The following is a 19,903-nucleotide window of genomic DNA, read 5'->3' on the forward strand; positions in this document are numbered from 1 at the left end:
ACGTTTGTGCTGGTTTGGGGTCTGAGATATTAAGCATTATTTTTTTAACCGTGTGACGTCACTCTCCACCCCATGTTGCGCAATTGACTTCAAAACAGCACAGGTCGTTTGTGCTCGGTTTGTGCTGGTTTGTGCCGTTAAAACGAACACGGTATCTGTTTTCCTCTTTTAGATATAAGCAAAATATTTCGGGAGCCGTGACGTCACTCTCCACCCCATTTCCTCCAAATTGCACAAAACTGGTATCATTCGTTTGTGCTGGGTTTGTGCTGGTTTGTGCCGTTAATATAAACACTTTATCTATTTTCGTTGTTTAGATATAGCCAAAATATTTCGGGAGCCGTGACGTCATTCTCCACCCCATGTTGTCTAAATCACACCAAACTGGTCTCATTCGTTTGTGCTCGGTTTGTGCTGGTTTGTGCCGTTAAAATAAACACTTTAGCTATTTTTATTGTTTAGATATTGCCTTATCAAAACATTTCGGGAGCCGTGACGTCACTCTCCACCCCAGGTTGTCTAAATTGCACAAAACAGGTGTCATATGTTAGTGCTGGATTTGTGCTGGTTTGTGCCGTTAAAATAAACGCTTTATCTATGTTTATTGATTAGATATTGCCTAATCAAAACATTTCGGGAGCCGCGATGTCATTCAGCGCCCCATTATTTCCTCTAAATTGCACAAAACAGGTGTCATACTTTAGTGCTGGATTTGTGCTGGTTTGTGCAATAACAATTAACACTTTATATGTTTATTGATTAGATATTGCCTAATTAAAACATTTCGGGAGCCGCCACGTCACTCAGCGCCCCATTATTTCCTCTAAAATGCACAAAACAGGTGACACTCTTTAGTGCTGGATTTGTGCTGGTTTATGCCATTAAAATAAACACTTTATCTGTTTGTATTGTTTAGATATTGCCTAATCAAAACACTTTGGGAGCCGCGACGTAATATTGCACCAAACAGTCATTCAGTTGTGCTGGTTGTGCCGTTTATAAACACTTATCTATTTTCCTTGTTTGGATTTAACCAAAATATTTGGTTAGATTTGTGCTGGTTTGTGCCATGAAAATGAACAACAGATATTTATATTTGTGCACAAATATGTTACTTTCGTTTGCTCACAAATTGTGCTCGTTTGTGCTGCAAAAATATTATTTGTAAAAAAATAATATCAGATCATTAAGAGGTCTCTCCACCCCAGTTGCTACGTTTACTAAAAGAGTCTCATTTGTGTTATGACATATTTAAAAAATTGCAAATATATGACAGAAGATTGTAATACAATATGAGGCATATTAAATTCATAGGCCTACTTTCCACTGACTGAAAATTATCCACCCGCACAGTTGGCCTCAAACTAAAATATAATTCGTATATTTTTTTTTTTAAAAAATATCTTTTTGAAACAAATTTCGCATATAGTTTGTCTCTTTAAAAGCCGCTTTTCCAATCGTTCGGATCCTTTTTAGGCTCACATTCCGTGCTAAACCAGGCAAGACAGCAAATCAATTTTATTTGCAGGGAAAATTACCAAAATTTAACGTGATGAATGAAAATGATTGGAGGGGAAATAAATGTATCAAAAATTTCATACATTACAGAAAAATAAACAATGATAATAAAACAATAATAGTGCATTTGTATTATAGTGGCAGAATTATATTTTTGACAGGCCTTGGGCAAAGTAAGCGGGCACTTTCACTAATAAAAAATATAGCACTTAAATTATTTCATTTTTAACAATCAATAAATTACACAGAGGTTTTATATGAAAAGTTGATAAAAATATAAAATATACATTTTGTTGGTAAAATAACCATTTAAACAATGGCTGTTATTTATTTTAGTATTCAAACATTAAATACCGATTTTTTTCAAGTGAAATAAAAATGAAAATGAAACAACAGCATATCAGGATGTAAAGCATATTCATATTAAAGCAATTCCTGGTTGAGATTTTAGAAAATATAGCTACCCAGTATATATTAAAGATCACAGAGAAATTACATGTCCCCAAAAATGTCCAGCTTATATTTAACTGAATTGTATAAATATTGAAAATTGCTCATTTTATTTTTATTAAACATTTGTTATTTTTTATTAGCAAAAACAATATCAACATTCAAGAATCTATATTTATTTCATTCATTCATTCGACTTGTTTATTGTTGCATATATAGACTATAATTTAAATTATACAACAGTACCTTGGACAGCTACAGTGCCACTAAAGCTTTCAAACAAAAGTGCAAAAAATTAAAGTTTTAAAGTTTAAATTAATTTTCTCCGGTGACGGCCGACATCACAACACGCCGTATAACCATCCCTCAGGTGGTAGCCTATAGCCGGCATTAAATTACAAAACAAGCTGTCTGGGCCTTGAATTAAAAAAGTTTAGTTATTTCCTCATTGTTTAAAGAGTCTACAAGTTATTAAATATAAAATAAATATAAAAATATTAATAATAATGACAATAATAAGAAGATAACTAAGGATAACTAAAATATGACAAAATATTACATGTTTATCTTTTATTAAACCAAATCAAAATGGTCAAAATAACATCCTACAGCCCTTGATAAAAACGCACAGTGTTTACCAATTGTGAATGTAAATATTTTATATGATTGTTGTTATTGTTATTATTATTATTAATTGTAATTAATTAATCAATTATTTATTGTTATTTTATTGCCATTTGGACATTGTTCTTTTAATGTATGACAAACAACTCAATCACGATAACCAAAACTTATCTGTAGAAAACGCATAGCCTATGTGTTTGCATGTGTTATAATCTTTTTTTTCCCATAAAATAAATATTGACTAAATAAGTCCACTAAAGCTGCTTTACTTAATCATAAGTGGTAGGCCTACCTACCACAACAGAAAAGTTTAGGCTGCTTGTTTAAATACGAAAGCAGCCTAATATGGACGACCAGATGATAAAAGTATTTAAGAGAAAAATCGCTGCATGGTTAAACAGGTAAAAAAAATGTATATTAATACATTTTTATAAAATAAATAAATAAAATTAATACAAATTATATATATTTTTTTAAATTATTTTTTCCTCTATCGTTAAGCATGCTGGCTACTCATATGAGACTAAAACGAAGTAGTTAAGTAAAGGGTTGTAGCCAATTATCTTTATATTGGCCAAGCCCTTTTACTTGGATTAAATCTGTCAAAATTATGTTCGCATCCTTCATGCTTTTTCTAATAATAAAAAGATCTCAGAATAACCTTGGCCTAGGCTATCTAAAAAAATAAAGCATCTTAAATAAAATTTCTATCAGCCCAAACAAATTTAAATATTTTAAAATATGCGGGTATCTGATATCATTATCTTTCATTCAATATTTTAATAAAAGAAGCAACACTAACGAAACTTTCAGGTACGATCCAGCACAAATGAAACGCACACATACGAGACTCTTTTAGTAAACATGTAGCAACTGGGGTGGAGAGACCTCTTAATGATCTGATATTATTTTTTTACAAATAATATTTTTGCAGCACAAACGAGCACAATTTGTGAGCAAACGAAAGTAACATATTTGTGCACAAATATAAATATCTGTTGTTCATTTTCATGGCACAAACCAGCACAAATCTAACCAAATATTTTGGTTAAATCCAAACAAGGAAAATAGATAAGTGTTTATAAACGGCACAACCAGCACAACTGAATGACTGTTTGGTGCAATATTACGTCGCGGCTCCCAAAGTGTTTTGATTAGGCAATATCTAAACAATACAAACAGATAAAGTGTTTATTTTAATGGCATAAACCAACACAAATCCAGCACTAAAGAGTGTCACCTGTTTTGTGCATTTTAGAGGAAATAATGGGGCGCTGAGTGACGTGGCGGCTCCCGAAATGTTTTAATTAGGCAATATCTAATCAATAAACATATAAAGTGTTAATTGTTATTGCACAAACCAGCACAAATCCAGCACTAACGTATGACACCTGTTTTGTGCAATTTAGAGGAAATAATGGGGCGCTGAATGACATCGCGGCTCCCGAAATGTTTTGATTAGGCAATATCTAATCAATAAACATAGATAAAGCGTTTATTTTAACGGCACAAACCAGCACAAATCCAGCACTAACATATGACACCTGTTTTGTGCAATTTAGACAACCTGGGGTGGAGAGTGACGTCACGGCTCCCGAAATGTTTTGATAAGGCAATATCTAAACAATAAAAATAGCTAAAGTGTTTATTTTAACGGCACAAACCAGCACAAACCGAGCACAAACGAATGAGACCAGTTTGGTGTGATTTAGACAACATGGGGTGGAGAATGACGTCACGGCTCCCGAAATATTTTGGCTATATCTAAACAACGAAAATAGATAAAGTGTTTATATTAACGGCACAAACCAGCACAAACCCAGCACAAACGAATGATACCAGTTTTGTGCAATTTGGAGGAAATGGGGTGGAGAGTGACGTCACGGCTCCCGAAATATTTTGCTTATATCTAAAAGAGGAAAACAGATACCGTGTTCGTTTTAACGGCACAAACCAGCACAAACCGAGCACAAACGACCTGTGCTGTTTTGAAGTCAATTGCGCAACATGGGGTGGAGAGTGACGTCACACGGTTAAAAAAATAATGCTTAATATCTCAGACCCCAAACCAGCACAAACGTTCGTTTTTGCGGCACAAATCAGCACAAACGTAGCACAAACGAATGGCATAGTTTTGGGGATTATTTGTTTTTATGGGGTGCCAACTTCACGGAGGTATCAAACCTATACAACAGGGTTTCAAGCAAAATAATGATCAGTATGATATTATACAGATCTTATAAACTTGTGTATTAAATATGATTCGTGCTGCTTAATAGGGTAAAGAAGGTCACATTAACCACATACACTCGCGGAAGACGACGTGTTGCTTGGCAACAGCAGAACGCGTTCTAACGGTTCTACATGGTCTGCTGACGCGCGTAAACTCGGCTTCAGTAATCTGCAGGAACAAGAAATGAAGGTTGATTGTAAAAGTTGCTCTCGGTCGATAAACACATCGAGCAAAACAGTTGAGCGATTTCAGACGATGTCTACAAGACCTTTCAAGTTTCTAGCAGGAATCGAAAGTTGTAAGACCTTGACGGGTAAGTCCAGACACTAAGAACACGTGTGTTTCATATTTGCCTGTTTTATATTATTAAATGTTTGATACTAAAACTCTAATTTTACTCTCTAGAAATACTTATTTTGGACTCTTACTTACGACCATGCAATATTACACTGCTAAAAATCAATTTGACGGTCTTTTTACAAATGAAAACAGCTTTAAACCGTTTGTGTGTATATTCAGCTGTGTTTGTTTAGCCGAAATATGGCGATCATAACTCCATAACCTGACGGTACACAGAGGTGTTTTCAGAGAATCCTGAATATAAATGCAGATTCAGTGTTTTAGCAAACAACATCAGTCAGTTTAATACAAAAACACCAGAGTAAAATGCAGATAACAATACTTGAGTCAAAGTCAAACTCTTCCTAACGAATATATAATGATTTATAATGTATAATGGTGAAAATGTTCATTTTAATACACGGGCAGCTATACCATACTAATAATGAATGATAATTTAATTGTGCAAACGAGCAAAACTGTGACTCAGGACCCAGGTCTTATGTTGGCAACAGCCAAACACATGACAAATACAGGCCCGGAGTCAGTCTGGTGAAAGAGCTGATTCTTTATTTTTACCAAAATGTAGACCTTTTTGCAGTTTTTGCCTCTTTCATGAGGCTTAAATATTGCATTTTAGTGACATTTTAAGCTGGATTAGCTTGTCGGATGGTCATCATAACCACATCTTTCAATTAACCAAAATATTTCCTAAAGATTTAGAATGATCGGCTTGGTTCAATGGGTTATTTTCACAATTTATGATGATGTAACAGTCAAAATAGGACAGTTGAGCTCATGTATAGGACACCCCCACCCTCCCCCCGGCTACAGGCATGAAATATGACAAAGAAACACAAAAACATGAGAATATTATGTTCATGTTTCATTAAGATTATAAACAGACTTGCTACAATAAATTTATTTTAAAAAACACTTGATAATGTTTGATATTTATAATAAGCATTGCTAAGAACTTTGACAATTTAAAAGGTGATTTTCCCAATGTTTGGATTTGGAACTCTCAGATTTTTTCAATTGAAATCTGGTTGAATTAATGACATTAAACATCAGGATTTAGGTTAAGAGTTTATTGTTCGTTGTGTTGTAATCCACATTAGGAGAAAGAAGAGGAATGAAGCGGAAAGCGGATAATGATTTTCAGAGTGTTTCTGGTGAAGGCAAACCGTATGCTCTGAGGAAACGCATCAAACTTTCAGAGATGGAGAACACAAGAGACACAGAGATGACCAGCTATGAGGAGAAAACCAGTTCAGGTTTGTCTCCTGCCACAGATCAACACTTCAGATCATCTGCCTTGTATTTGTACATTGTAAGAGTCTATTGTTTGTTGTGTTGTAATCCACATTAGGAGGAAGAGGAGAGAAACGGAAAGCGGATGATGATTTTCAGAGAGTTTCTGGTGGAGGTAAATCATACGCTCTGCGGAAACGCATCAAAGTTTCAGAGATGGAGAACACAAGAGACACTGAGATGACCAGTTTTCAGGAGAAAACCAGCTCAGGTGTGTTTCCTGCCACAGATCAACACTTCTACAGCTTCATCACCATAATGTGTTACCACTTAAACTTCTGAAACATGAAGCAGCAAGGTTCATACGGTCATGGAAAACCTGAAAAAGTCATGGAATTTTGTCATGGCATTTTCCAGGCCTGGAAAGGTTTTGGAAAAGTCATGGAAATTACATTTACATTTAGTCATTATTATTATTATATTTATTATTATTATTATTATTATTATTATTGCTCCATATTTTAAGTGACCTTCTATTGGTCTCACTCAATCACCTGATGTGATTTCGCAGGTAAGAACTTGAGCTTTCGTATGCAGTGAAATGCGAAACACGTGCTTGTATTTCTGGTCTGCTGTATTCGCATGCCTATGAATGTCAGTCTATGGAGAGAAAAGTGCAGCGTGACCGCAGCTTTACAATAGAAGTAGTTTTATCTACTATTACTAGTTTAACAGACTATTAAGATGATCTCAAATTAGTTTGACATATGTCTGTATATTGGAATAAGGTTTAGTTGTTTTTGCCTATTTTCTTGGCCAAAAACACGCTCTCGCATTATTAGTGCTGTGTAAGCATCATCTGTTTTACATAGATATTAAAATAAATTTAAACTATTGTGTGTTTTATGATATGCTGTAATAAATTTTAACGTTTTTTTTATGGTTTACCACATATATGTAGACATTACATCAAACATTAGGTCATGAAAATTGACTTTAAAGTCCTGGAAAACTCATGGAATTTGTACGAACCGTGAAGCAGCATGCAAAGTATTGACTCAGTTAGCTGGTAAATCCAGTGAGCATGGGGATATTTTGGCAATTAGGCAAAAATACATTGTCTGGATCAAAGTGATTGATTTATCTATTATGCCCAAAATTATTCAATTATTATGTTATGATCATGTTTCATTAAGTTCAACACTTTCTACTGTAAACATGTCAGAACTCAATTGTTGATTTGAACTTAATTTGGCCACTTTAAAGGTGATTTTCTCAATCTTTAATTTATTTGAGATCGCAACAGAAATCTGGAATGAATAAATGACAATAAATAAACATGACGATTAATTGAAGAGTTTATTGTTCATTGTGTTGTCATCCACATTAGGAGGAAGAGGAGAGAAGCGGAAAGCAGATGATGCTTTTCAGAGTGTTTCTGGTGGAGGCAAACCATCTGCCCACCGGAAACGCATTAAAGTTACAGAGCTGGAGAACACAAGAGAAGACACCGACACAGAGGCGTCCAGCTCAGGTCAGCCCACTCTTTATGACTGGAAAATGCTGGAAAACTATTAGCAGTGCTGTCATTTGTTAAATCCCAGAGTAAAATAAACAGCAATTAATGAAAGAACTGATTATTAATAGTTCATTATTGACTGTGATCCACATCAGGAGGAAGAGGAGTGAAGAGGAAAGCGGATGATGATTTGCAGAGTGTTTCTGACAGAGTCAAACCATACGCTCTGCGGAAACGCATCAAAGCTGCAGAGACGTCCAGCGATGAGAACAGCCGCTCAGGTCAGTCTCCCGTCACTCTTCTACAGTTGTATGAGCATATATATGTCAGCTTAAAGGCACAGTGCACGACGACACAAAGCAGCAGAGCTTTTATTATGCCACAGTCCAGCGCGTCTGGTTCTTCAGCTCGTGATCACGTGTGCTGTTTTATCAGACTAAATACATGTTTTGCTTCTGTTATAATGCTGCTCTGTGCTGTCAAATAAAACACAAACATATTAAAACCTCGCTAAACAAACAGAGCAGAAATAGAGGATGTGTGACGTCATTAGCATGAACACACACACTGGCTGTGTCTAAAATCACACACTTCCATACTAAATAGTACATTAAGACAGTATGTGAGCCGAGTAGTATGTCTGACCTCACAGTATTTGTAAAACAGCATGTGAGAAGTACCCGGATGACCTACTACAACTGGAGAGATTCTGAAGTGCGCATCCAGTGGACGCTACACTATCCCATAATGCACCGCGAGAGAATTCCTGAATGGGACTGAATTCATGAATCACTCTTCTAGTGGTTTTTGGAGATTTTAATGGAAAAAGTCTCACATAATGCACCTTTAAAACTGTGAATGATGCAGTTTTGTGCAAAGTGTTTCTCAGTAGAGCTTCATGACAAAACATCTGGAAACTATTAGCACTGCTGCCATTTGAACAGATCCCCAAATACAATAAATGCCAATTAATGAAAGAACAGCTCATTAATAATGCATTATTGACTGTAATCCACAGAAGTTCCAAGAGGACAGAAGAGAAAGGCTGGATGTCTAGATCAGGACAGCAGAAATCTGGACACAGTTGCTGCCAAACGAGTGAAAACAGCAGCAGAAGACAGCAGCTCAGGTCAGTGTGCATTATGAAGCTGTAGAGGCGCTATATTGACATATATGATAATATCACAATATTTTAAAGAAAATCCTCATTCATGATTTGATCAAAGCTCTTTTGTGATGTTTTTATTTTCATTTTCATTATCTGTACATTTGTTTTGAGTTATTATTGTGAATATAGTTTGAGTTATTTCAGTCATGTGACTTAAAACTATGAATGTGCGCTCTGATCCGCTAATTCAGTCTATTAATTTAGCTTACTTTTATTGATCTTTTATCCTCTTACATGTGATTTTCTTAATATTTAGATGTTTGAATCCTCAGATTCCAGATTTTCTGGAATGAAGATATGGCAATAAAAGACATGATGGTTTTCATTTAAGAGTCTATTGTTTGTTGTGTTGTCATCCACATTAGGAGGAAGAGGAGTGAAGCGGAAAGCGGATGATGATTTTCAGAGTGTTTCTGGTGAAGGCAAACCATACGCTCTGAGGAAACGCATCAAAGCTGCAGAGCTGGAGAACACAAGAGACGACGCCGACACAGAGGCGTCCAGCTCAGGTCAGTCCACTCTTTATGACTGGAAAATGCTGGAAAACTATTAGCACTGCTGCAAATTTTGAGCAATAATAATGCTGTCAATAATGATTGATGGATGAGTAAAGTATTATCATGGAGTCTGAAGCAGAGTAAGGCTAAAAGCAGTGAAGTGAAATCTGAGAAATGCTGAAGCAGTTGCTGATGAGAGACGACAGTGAAGCGGCAGCAGAGCTTTTATTATGCCACAGTTATTCTCATGATCGCTGATGATTTCTCTGCATTTGAGCATTTTTCATGATGTTTGGCAGAATATAAGTACAGGATTCAGCAGAGTATATACTACTGTTAATAAATATAAAAGTCTTACATGATGTGCCTTAAACTGGGAACTATGCAGTATTGTGCAAAGCGTTTCTCAGCAAAGTTTTATGACAGAGTAAAACGTCTAATAATACTAATAATGCGTAATACTAATAATGAAAGAACGGCTTATTAATAATTTATTATTGACTGTAATCCACATCAGCTCTAAGAGGACAGAAGAGAAAGGCTGAATGTCTTGATCAGGACAGCAGAAATCAGGACACTGTGGCTGCCAAACAAATGAAAACAGCAGAGATCCAACATGGCGGCAGCAGCGGCGGGAAAACTGCAGCTGAAAACAGCAGCCCAGCTGAAAACAGCAGCCCAGCTGAAAACAGCAGCTCACCTGAAAACAGCAGCCCAGCTGAAAACAGCAGCTCACCTGAAAACAGCAGCCCAGCTGAAAACAGCAGCTCACCTGAAAACAGCAGCACAGCTGAAAACAGCAGCACAGCTGAAAACAGCAGCTCACCTGAAAACAGCAGCACAGGTGAAAACAGCAGCTCACCTGAAAACAGCAGCACAGGTGAAAACAGCAGCCCAGCTGAAAACAGCAGCCCAGCTGAAAACAGCAGCTCAGGTGAAAACAGCAGCTCAGCTGAAAACAGCAGCCCAACTGAAAACAGCAGCTCAGCTGAAAACAGCAGCTCAGGTCTGTCTTCTGTCATAATGATTTCTGTCTAATCTGCAGTCGGGTTTTGGATTTTTTTTTATAGTTTTACAGAAATATCTCAGGATTAGAGCAGAACACTCACAGAAATAATGTCATAAATGTGATTCACTTTACTCCAGGATCTATACTTGACAAATATGTGCTTGGAGAGAAGCTGGGACAGGGAAACTGTGGCACTGTCTATCTGGCTACACGGAAATCTGATGGCCAGAAGGTAACGGTCACTTCAACTCTGCAGTGGTCTTTGTGTGTGTGTGTGTGTGTGTGTGTGTGTGTGTGTGTGTGTGTGTGTGTGTGTGTGTGTGTGTGTGTGTTTTATGCAGGTCAGATCAGACATCTCTCTGGCTTAAATAAGTTTTGACTTTATGCTTTCTTTGCAGGTTGCCATAAAAGTTGTGAATAAGGACTTAAGGAGTTTCGGATACTGGTACACTATGGTAAGTATGCATACTCTACTGAAAATATATGAAGGGAACAGATGACCTCCATGTTTAGTCATTTTGAGATGTCGTGTTTTTATTTACACGCTTTATGGAAATGGCTGAAACTGCACATGTTTAGTCATTTCCAGAAATCTTGTGTTTACTGAGAATATTACAGAGTTTCTGGAAATGTCTAGAACTGGGGGTTATCTGTTTCTGCAGATGAACTGTGGAGCACAAAACCAGTCATAATGTCCAGAAACTGAGATTTGCGTATCATCTGAGAGATCAATAAAGAGGCTTTTTGATAATGTTTGCTTTGTTAGAACAATATTGATGGAGATGCGGCTGTTTGACAATCTGGAACATGAAGAAAATCTTAATATTGGGAAAATCAGCTTTAAAGTTAATAACTTAAACTACATTTCACATTTCCATGTAAACTCCTTCTCCTCAGTCTCTTTATTAATCTGGGGTCGCCACAGCGGAATGATCCACCAAATTATCCAGCATATGTTTTACAAAGTGGATGCCCTTCCAGCTGTAGCCATCACTGGGAAACACCCATACACACTCATTCACACACATAAATACACGACAGACAATTTAGCTTACCCAATTCACCTGTACCGCATGTCTTTGGACTGTGGGAGAAACCAGAGCACCCGGAGGAAACCCACGCGAATGCAGGGAGAACATGCAAACTCCACACAGAAACGCCAACTGACCCAGCCGGGGGTCGAACCCGCGACCTTTTTACTGTGAGGTGATTGTTCTACCCACTGCCCCACATCAGATCAATAAGAAATGCACAAATTATATATTGAAACCAAATCTTTACGTAATTGAAGTCCAGGGTCCCCGCGGGTCTTTAAAAAGTCTTGAAACGTCTTAAATAAAATTTCAGATTTTTTCGATTTGTAATTTTCCATAAGGAGGTCTTAAATTTCATGTGGGATCTTAAGTTTCATGTCTGACTCGTCATTTTTATTAGATTTTTTCAACCGCAATTTGACCAGCGCAACATTTGGGGGCAGCACTTCGTGGGTGCAACTTGCATCATTCTATAGGTGACATACGAGTAAGTGATTGATGAAAGCGTTGTGTTGTTGGTTCGCCACCTCGACATTTTGCGAAATCGCAAGCGTGGGCAAATGGTTGTTTGATGACAATTGGTTGGAGGACGAAAAGTATCAGGGGTGGCTGAAAAAAACAGCCAAAAATCATGAAGGGAATTGTGCTTTATGTTAAAAGACGATAAAACTGGGGACAATGTGCCATAAAGCGCTCTATTCACACAAGAAAGCAGAGAAGCACAAGAAGTATGTCGCAGGCAAGTAGTTTGCCCATAAGTATGTTCTCATCGAGCACTTCGACCTCTCAGCCTTTCACAAGGCCGTCCACTTCAAGCAATGCCTTCAGCAGCTTTGCGAATGTAGCTGCACTTAAGGCCGAAATACTGTGGGTGTTTCAAACCGTAAGCTGCCACCACTCGTACAAAGTTTTCGCATCCCTTTGACCTGTCTTGAGCGTGGCTCTGGTGAGTTTTGCTAATGCTTCAACACATCATTCTGTGTAGTCACACTGAACATTTTCCTGTTGTGTTTTTTGTTTAGGTCAGGGGTCAGCAACCCGCGGCTCTAGAGCCGCATGCGGCTCTTTAGCGCTGCCCTTGTGGCTCCCTGGAGCTTTTTCAAAAATGTTTGAAAATGCAAAAAGATGGGGGAGGTTAATATATTTTTTTGTTTTAATATGATTTCTATAGGAGGACAAACATTATTAACATTTTCAAATGCTGTCAAAGTGTGTAGAATTAATATTTAATTTCAACATTTCTGTCAACGAAGATTTGCGTCATAGCCTGCGACACACGTTTCTATCAGCAGGGTGGGATGCCAGGCAAGTGGCTGTTGTAAACAAACCAGGAGATTATAAAGCATGGAAAACCGTTCAAAGATGGTATGACATATTAGAACACCTATTTGCAAACTTTAAAAACAAAACCAAGATAATTCAAAAAAATAAAGATATACCTTTCTCCACTAAGACAGTGAAGGAAAGGGCTATTAAAATGGTAGGTAATATCACCGATCAGCAAACCAAGGACATTAATTCAGTGCCAGCATACTCAATTGCCTGTGATGTGACCGATATTCAACGCGCTTTTATGCAGGTATGTGAACTCTGATGGGCCGCAAGAAGAAATGATCAAATTAATAACACTAAAAGACAAGAGGCTGTGCTGAAGTGTTTTAATGACAACAAATTTAATTTAATCTAAGCTATTTAATCATGAAGGCTCATTATGTATTTGTAGCCAATTTAGTCATTTTGATAGTAGGCTAATATAGATACATACAGCATGTGTTTCCTTCATAAGGCTTATATAAGGCTTTACATTTTTTGTGGCTCCAGACATATTTGTTTTTTGTTATTTTTGGTCCAATATGGCTCTTTCAACATTTTGGGTTGCCGACCCCTGGTTTAGGTAAAGTCTTCAATTTTCCTCTTAGAGGATTTTAAAAGGTCTTAAAAGTTATTAAATTTCCTGTTAAATATGTGCAGATACCCTGAAGTCATCATTTTGAGTTTTCCCCAAAATATATCTGCGTGACAAAAGACTGGTTTAGTGGTCCAGGGTCACATGTAGTGTTGAATTTGAGGTAATATGTGAAAATAGCTCTGTTTCCATCCACCTGTTTCATGCGCATTTAGGATTATCACATAAACAAAGCTTTATGAAAACGCCAAGATGCACATACATGTTCTCATGCACATAATTGACTAAGAGAAAATTTGATTCCAGAGGAAATAATGTGCAAAAACTAGTTTAGAAGCATTTTTACCAAATAAATTCCAGCATGCACTTAAAAACAGTAATGTGATTGTGTTATAAGACATGATGATATAAATGTGTGTTTGAGGGTTTTTGCGTCAGTAATGTTGGTTTGCAGCTTTCCATTGTTGCAGATCTGAAATGTTGTTCTGCTGATTGTAAAAGGCCTCAGCCCTCTAGTATCATTCTCTAGTATCAGGCCTTCTTCTAGTATCATTCCCTCCAGAATAGTCTTGAGCATCTGTCTGTGCTCCCGTCTCACGTCTCCAAAAGCCACCGCATTCACCGTGTTCATTTCGTTTGGTCTTCTTAAGCGAAACTCATTTCTCTGACTGATATTTGCCGCCAGTTTGTAAGGCAGTGATGATTTTGTTCTCTTTGACTCATTGATGGAAACGCTGCTTTATTCGTGAATCTTTATTTGTGTTGCGCATAAATGTAATCTGCATCTTTATATGGAAACACAGCTAGTGACACATTATAATGTCATTTATATATTTGACACTCACATCAAACCTTTTCCTGACTTGATTTTTCTCTAGAATGGACGTACTATCCCGGAAGCATATCATATGATGGTCCTCAAGGAACCTCCGCTCTGCCCGCACATCATTGAGCTGTACGAGTACGCCATGGAGGGAAGGAATAACTACCTGGTCATGGAGTACGCGTCCTCGTACATAACCTTGGATAAATTCATCAGGAAGAACAATGGCCTCCTGAGTGAGAGTGTTGCGCGGCAGCTGATCATGCAGCTCATTATCGCAACACAGCGCTGCCTTGAGCATGGCATAGAACATGAGTCCATACATAAAGAAAACATCCTGGTCAATCCAAAGACCCTGCAGCTCAAGCTGATTGATTTTGGCAACAGTTATTATACTCAAAAAGGCTACTGGAGATCCCCCTATCTTGGTGAGTTGCCTTTTAAGTGCTGCTTATTAAAGGGAAAGTTCACATAAAAATGAAGATAGTTTTAGTAATGAATAACTCTCATGTCGTCCTGAACATCTGAGACCCCTGAACACAAATGAAGATATTTAAGATGAAATCTGAGAGCTCTATAGACAGCAAGGGTCTATAAAAGGACCCTAAAGCATCCTCAAAACAGACCGTATGCCTTTAGTGGTTCAATCAGAGCATTATCAGACTCTGAGAATACTTTTATTTCCACATAAAGCTAAAATAACGACTTTATTGAACAGGTTCTCATCCTCAGTGTCAGTATATTGCGCACAATCAGGACAGCTTTGAGGCTTTCACGCATGTTGCTCTCAGTTGCACTGCTGATGTATCATCTCGGATGCGCCTGTGCTTTCTTCCAATCAGAGGAGGACATCAGCGGTGTACGCCACTACACAGAGCTCTTCTGAGTGTGCGCAATATACTGACACTGAGGACAACAAACTGTTCAATAAAGTCATGATTTTCAGTTAAACTACTGAAGGCAAATATTGTCAGAGAGCTCTCGTGTTTCTTCTAAAACATCTTCATTTGTGTTCAGAAGCTGAGCGTGGGTCTCAGGGGTTTAGGACGACGTGAGGCTGAGTAATTAATAACAATTACTTTTTTGGGTGAACTGACCCTTCATCTGTAATCTCCTGTGTATGTATGGCGATGTCAAGAGTGCAAAGATATTGTAATTACTAACATGAAAATCTCTACCTTGCAGGAGTAACGAGATACCGTCTACAGGAGGGGGAACCCTACAGATCCATTCGTTTTGCTGTTGATTCACATGTCATGGCTGTTTTACTAATGCTGTCCTATATGGTCAATGGATATTTCCCTTACTCCAGATATAAACGTCCACGATTTCACCCCAGATTGTCAGCAGGTGAGAAAACAGCACTACACATGGTGCAGCTCATGGGTGTCGCTAGGCCTCTTATTTTCACTCAGCCCCCCTAAAGGTTTTGGGATTAACTCATGAATGGTCCACAGCTAAATTATCGCCTCAGTCCCCTTTCAATTTCATATGAAAACGGCAGCAGACTTCAGCTCCTCCGTTTTTAACTCATTTTTCATTTAATCAGCAAAGCCGTTCCGAGTGAGAGCAGAAGCTGTGTGTTTATCGGTAGACTGGTATAATATCAGCATGTTTGCAGTTCTTTGCTGTAGAAACTCTTGTATCACTTGTACCCCAATCGGGTTTCCCATCTACTATTTCCTCAGCGCTCCTCTCATCATCACAGCTGTTTCCTCCAGCGAACATGTAACTCTTAACCAACATTTCACTATGTTATTTCAAAATGAACTCTGAATATAAAACACATGACGGTGCATGTGGCATTAACTACAGCACACCTTCATGCACAGAAGCGCTCAGTGAATGCACTCATTTTACCTGCACGTCATGTGACATCATCGGACTCAAATTAATTTCTGATTTTGACTTATATTATGATTATGAAACATGTAAATTAGCCTGTATTATTTTTATATGTTTATATTTAGGCCATTGTGAATGAGAAAAGTAAAATGTACTGGAGTATAGAAAGTGGTTTGTACCACAGTAAACAGGTGTGTTGAGCCGATTTCACTCATCCAGAACTCAAATGGCTCTGCCTGCCTATGAAATACAGTGGAATACTGCTAGTTTAGTATACAACCCTGCCATATTAGTCTGTCTTCATGTGTATTCATTTTAAATTATTACTTAAAATGTGTTTATCAGGCCAATATGTATAACAGTTGGACAGGAAACAGCTGGACATCATGTCTGTAAATAAAAGCTGTCAGATTAGATGCACAATTTATTGTCTTTTTTACTATAATTTTCCATAAAATTCATAAATAACATTATTTATTTTAAAAACAAATAAATGCACAATTAAATAGCAATTTTCATACAAGTGCTGTATAGTCAGTAGACTGCCGCATGCTAAAGGATTTTAAATGCAGAGGCAAAAGCACACAGTAATGCAATGATAATCCCACTTATTACATGGTCATTTTCCAAATTAAAGTAGTATTGCAGCACAATATTTGACTAAATCTCCGTCTGATATGACTCGTCGTGTGTTTGATATTATAGCTCATAGTAACATGTGTTAGCTTCATCATCTCGTATTTGCGAGTTGGTTGATCCCCATTGGCTCCAGATGAAGCACACGTCCAATGAAAGCTTCAGCGATAGTCACCGAGTTGGTTACTGCTAATGTTTGAGTGTGGCGCATTCATCTGGAACTGTGCTAATAACTGACTGAAACTAACTGTGTATTTAATGATTTTATTGGACGACTTCCAGCCAATCAGAATCAAGAATTTCACCAGACCATTGAATAAATCTCTGTGTTGTGTCATCATCAAGAGCATCCATGACTAACATGTTCTCTCTTTACTATTTCTGCAGAATGCAAGGATCTTCTTCGGTGGATAATCAGTTACCACCCTCGAACAGGACCTGTTTTAGAGGAGATTATAGAGCACAAGTGGTTCAGCATGACGTAGAGCCCATCAGCAGCAGGAAACAGGTTTTATACTTCCATTTACGTCAGATTGTTTTGCTGTTTTCCGCTTCTGCTTCCCAAATTCTGCACTTCCTCCTGCGAGTGTTGCAGTCAGAGCTGCATGTAAATGAGGGCCGGTTGAAGCGTCCCTATTGGTCCACCAGCTCTAGACCGACAGCTCCTCCTTTAGCCAATCAGGTGAGGAAGGAAGCTGATGTCAGTCTAATGGCGGCCGATGCGCACAGGCGACGCCGGAGATTGAGTGTTAGCGCTAATCCTCAGCTGGGGTAGAATGTGTCTGCGGCAGGACAGCATTAATCGTTTGAAATAAGTAAAGGAAAGCAGGTTCATTCACGTTTAGACAGGACGTAGTGTTTTATATGAACTGGGTTAGCACCGACTGTAGAGTAAATATTCATATTAAGGGAAATAATCACAGATTAATAAATGAAACTGCTGGAAAGGGGGATTTATTAGCATACTGGTTTGGTTTATTTCTCTAGCTGTAGGATTAATAGTAAACGGTAAAGTCTGTGTATTATTACTGTAGTGCGTCAATACTTTATAAAGACAGAAAGCCTGGTTTAGACAGTGCTCGTAGCTCTAACGGGACTTTAGGCAGGTTTAAGTGAGATAAGCGCATATAACAGGGGCGTCGTGGGCCGGTTTTGAAGGCGTTTTCTCTTTAACAGATAGGATAGGGTGGTGTAGATGGCGCTGACGGGGCAGGATTATATGGGCCGATACGCTAGATATAAGAGCCTCCTGCCACAGACAGATTTTAGCCCAGCTGTGGATTTGTCAGATCTGATGAGGATTATTTCTAGTGCTGCTGCTCTCATCTTTCTGCTTTCTTCTTCTTCTCACTTGTTCTCCAAGCGAGCGCTGGATTTCTGCAGATTAGCTTTAACATAAACCAGCAGCTCAAATAGTTTAATTTTAACCGCAGGGTTTGGTAAATAACAGCATTTTAGTCAAGACTGGGGGATTTAGATAGTGTTTATGGACACAAGTGTAGTTTAGAGTTGGACTTTGTAATAGATTTATTGATATTATTAAGCTCATTGATAATGTTGTGGAAATCCTGTGCTCGTTTGTAGAAATTCATTGGTCCTCATTGATGAAACATTTGTAAATATCGGAGTAAGTTAGTGATAGATAAAGGGTGGATAGATAATCGGGTTCGTTAATATAGAGGAATATTTATCTTTCATTAATGAGGCCAAATCTCAGCTCTTTCTTTCTTTTTCTGCTTTTTCTGCTTTCCCAGTTCCTCTAAACATTTTGTTTTGGGATTAGGGTGTTTGTTAGGGTTAGGGTAAGGGTTGGGTTAGGGTGTTTGTTAGGGTTAGGGTTGGGTTAGGGTGTTTGTTAGGGTTAGGGTAAGGGTTGGGTTAGGCCTTTATTTTGAAGGAAGGGTTAGGGCTGGGGTGTTTGTTAGGGTAAGGTTGGGTCAGGTTAGGGTTTGGTTAGGATTAGGTTTGGGTTAGGCTTTTGTTTTTAGGGTTAGTTATTCATTGTTTTGCTTTATGTCTGGTTTCTTTAGTTTCTCCTGTCTGTCCTCTTCTCCATCTCTGTTCTGTGAGCACTGCACAGATTGTTATTTAAGAGCGATTGTTAATTATTATACACTTCTCTGTCCTCGCCTGTGGGGATTGGCCGTCATTAGAGTGACGTCAGCTTCCCTCCTCGCCTGATTGGCTGGAGGAGGAGCTGTTAATCTAGAGCTAATGGACCAATGGGGATGCTTCAGCTGGCCCTCATTTGCATGCAGCTCTGACTGCGACACTCGCTGGAGGAAGTGCACAATGTGGGAAGCAGAAGCGGAAAACAGCATCATGTCAGAAAACAATGGAAGTATGAACTCCTGATGATGTTATTTCGTCACTGACCACATGTGTGCTGCTTTTTCTATGATTTCTGTGAAATTGAGACTATGACCCCTATGGAGTGTGTTGAAGCTGTTTTCTGTTGATCAAACTGTAAACTATTGTCTTCAATAAACTGTCTCTCTGACTCCTGCTCTTTGTTCATCACTCCACAGACCTAAGCTTTTCTCTCATCATGTGCTGCAGATGATGTGAAAATAAAAGTGATTTGATTTGATACAAAACGATACGTCAAACATGTTTTTATAACTGCAGACTCAATTTAGCCTTCATATAACAACATCATGTAATGTTTAAAGCTCATTGCCTTGCCATTTGTAGGATAATATGACACACTCCCCACATCATTCTTTAAAATGGTGTTCAACTGTCTAGAAATGGATCTCCTAACAGTGGTAAATGCTTCACTTCTCTCAGGGACTTTTCCAAACATACCCATAACTGCAAAGAGCATCCTTGATTTCACCCTACTGAACAACTACAGGCCCATCTCAAATCCCCCTTTCACTGGTAAAATCATTGAAAAAAGCTGTTTTTAACCAGGTTAACATGTTCTTAAGCTAAAGGGGTGTTTAGACGGTGTTCAATCTGGTTTCAAAGCACATCACAGTACAGAGAGCGCTCTTATAAGGATAATCAATGACAATCACCACAATATGGATTCAGGTAAACTAA

At 38.0% G+C, this 19,903-nt stretch overlaps 1 protein-coding gene across 8 annotated transcripts in view; it reads left to right on the forward strand.

The window, feature by feature from the left end:
* LOC797378 (uncharacterized) overlaps positions 1–19,454 on the forward strand; it is a 40,215-nt gene extending 20,761 nt beyond the window's left edge. Inside the window, exons 1-14 of one of the 8 annotated variants that reach the window (XR_012391756.1) lie at positions 4,988–5,138; positions 6,286–6,441; positions 6,537–6,689; positions 7,809–7,952; positions 8,093–8,218; positions 8,956–9,066; positions 9,471–9,614; positions 10,120–10,612; positions 10,692–10,843; positions 11,010–11,066; positions 14,430–14,802; positions 15,560–15,724; positions 17,243–17,449; positions 19,047–19,454. Coding sequence is in view for 4 of the 8 variants with exons in the window: in XM_073925546.1 (XP_073781647.1) it covers positions 5,009–5,138; positions 6,286–6,441; positions 6,537–6,689; positions 7,809–7,952; positions 8,093–8,218; positions 8,956–9,066; positions 9,471–9,614; positions 10,120–10,608; positions 10,749–10,843; positions 11,010–11,066; positions 14,430–14,802; positions 15,560–15,724; positions 17,243–17,340 (2,241 nt within the window). In the remaining 4 variants the exon portion in view is untranslated. Of the gene's footprint in view, positions 1–4,987; positions 5,139–6,285; positions 6,442–6,536; positions 6,690–7,808; positions 7,953–8,092; positions 8,219–8,955; positions 9,067–9,470; positions 9,615–10,119; positions 10,613–10,691; positions 10,844–11,009; positions 11,067–14,429; positions 14,803–15,559; positions 15,725–17,242 lie in introns of those variants that run through there. The other 7 variants (XR_012391757.1, XM_073925546.1, XR_012391758.1 and 4 more) reach the window with 7 other exon arrangements.
* The last annotated feature ends 449 nt before the right edge of the window (positions 19,455–19,903 follow it).

Source organism: Danio rerio, chromosome 16 (genome assembly GCF_049306965.1).
Source record: "Danio rerio strain Tuebingen ecotype United States chromosome 16, GRCz12tu, whole genome shotgun sequence".
Lineage (NCBI taxonomy): Eukaryota > Metazoa > Chordata > Actinopteri > Cypriniformes > Danionidae > Danio > Danio rerio.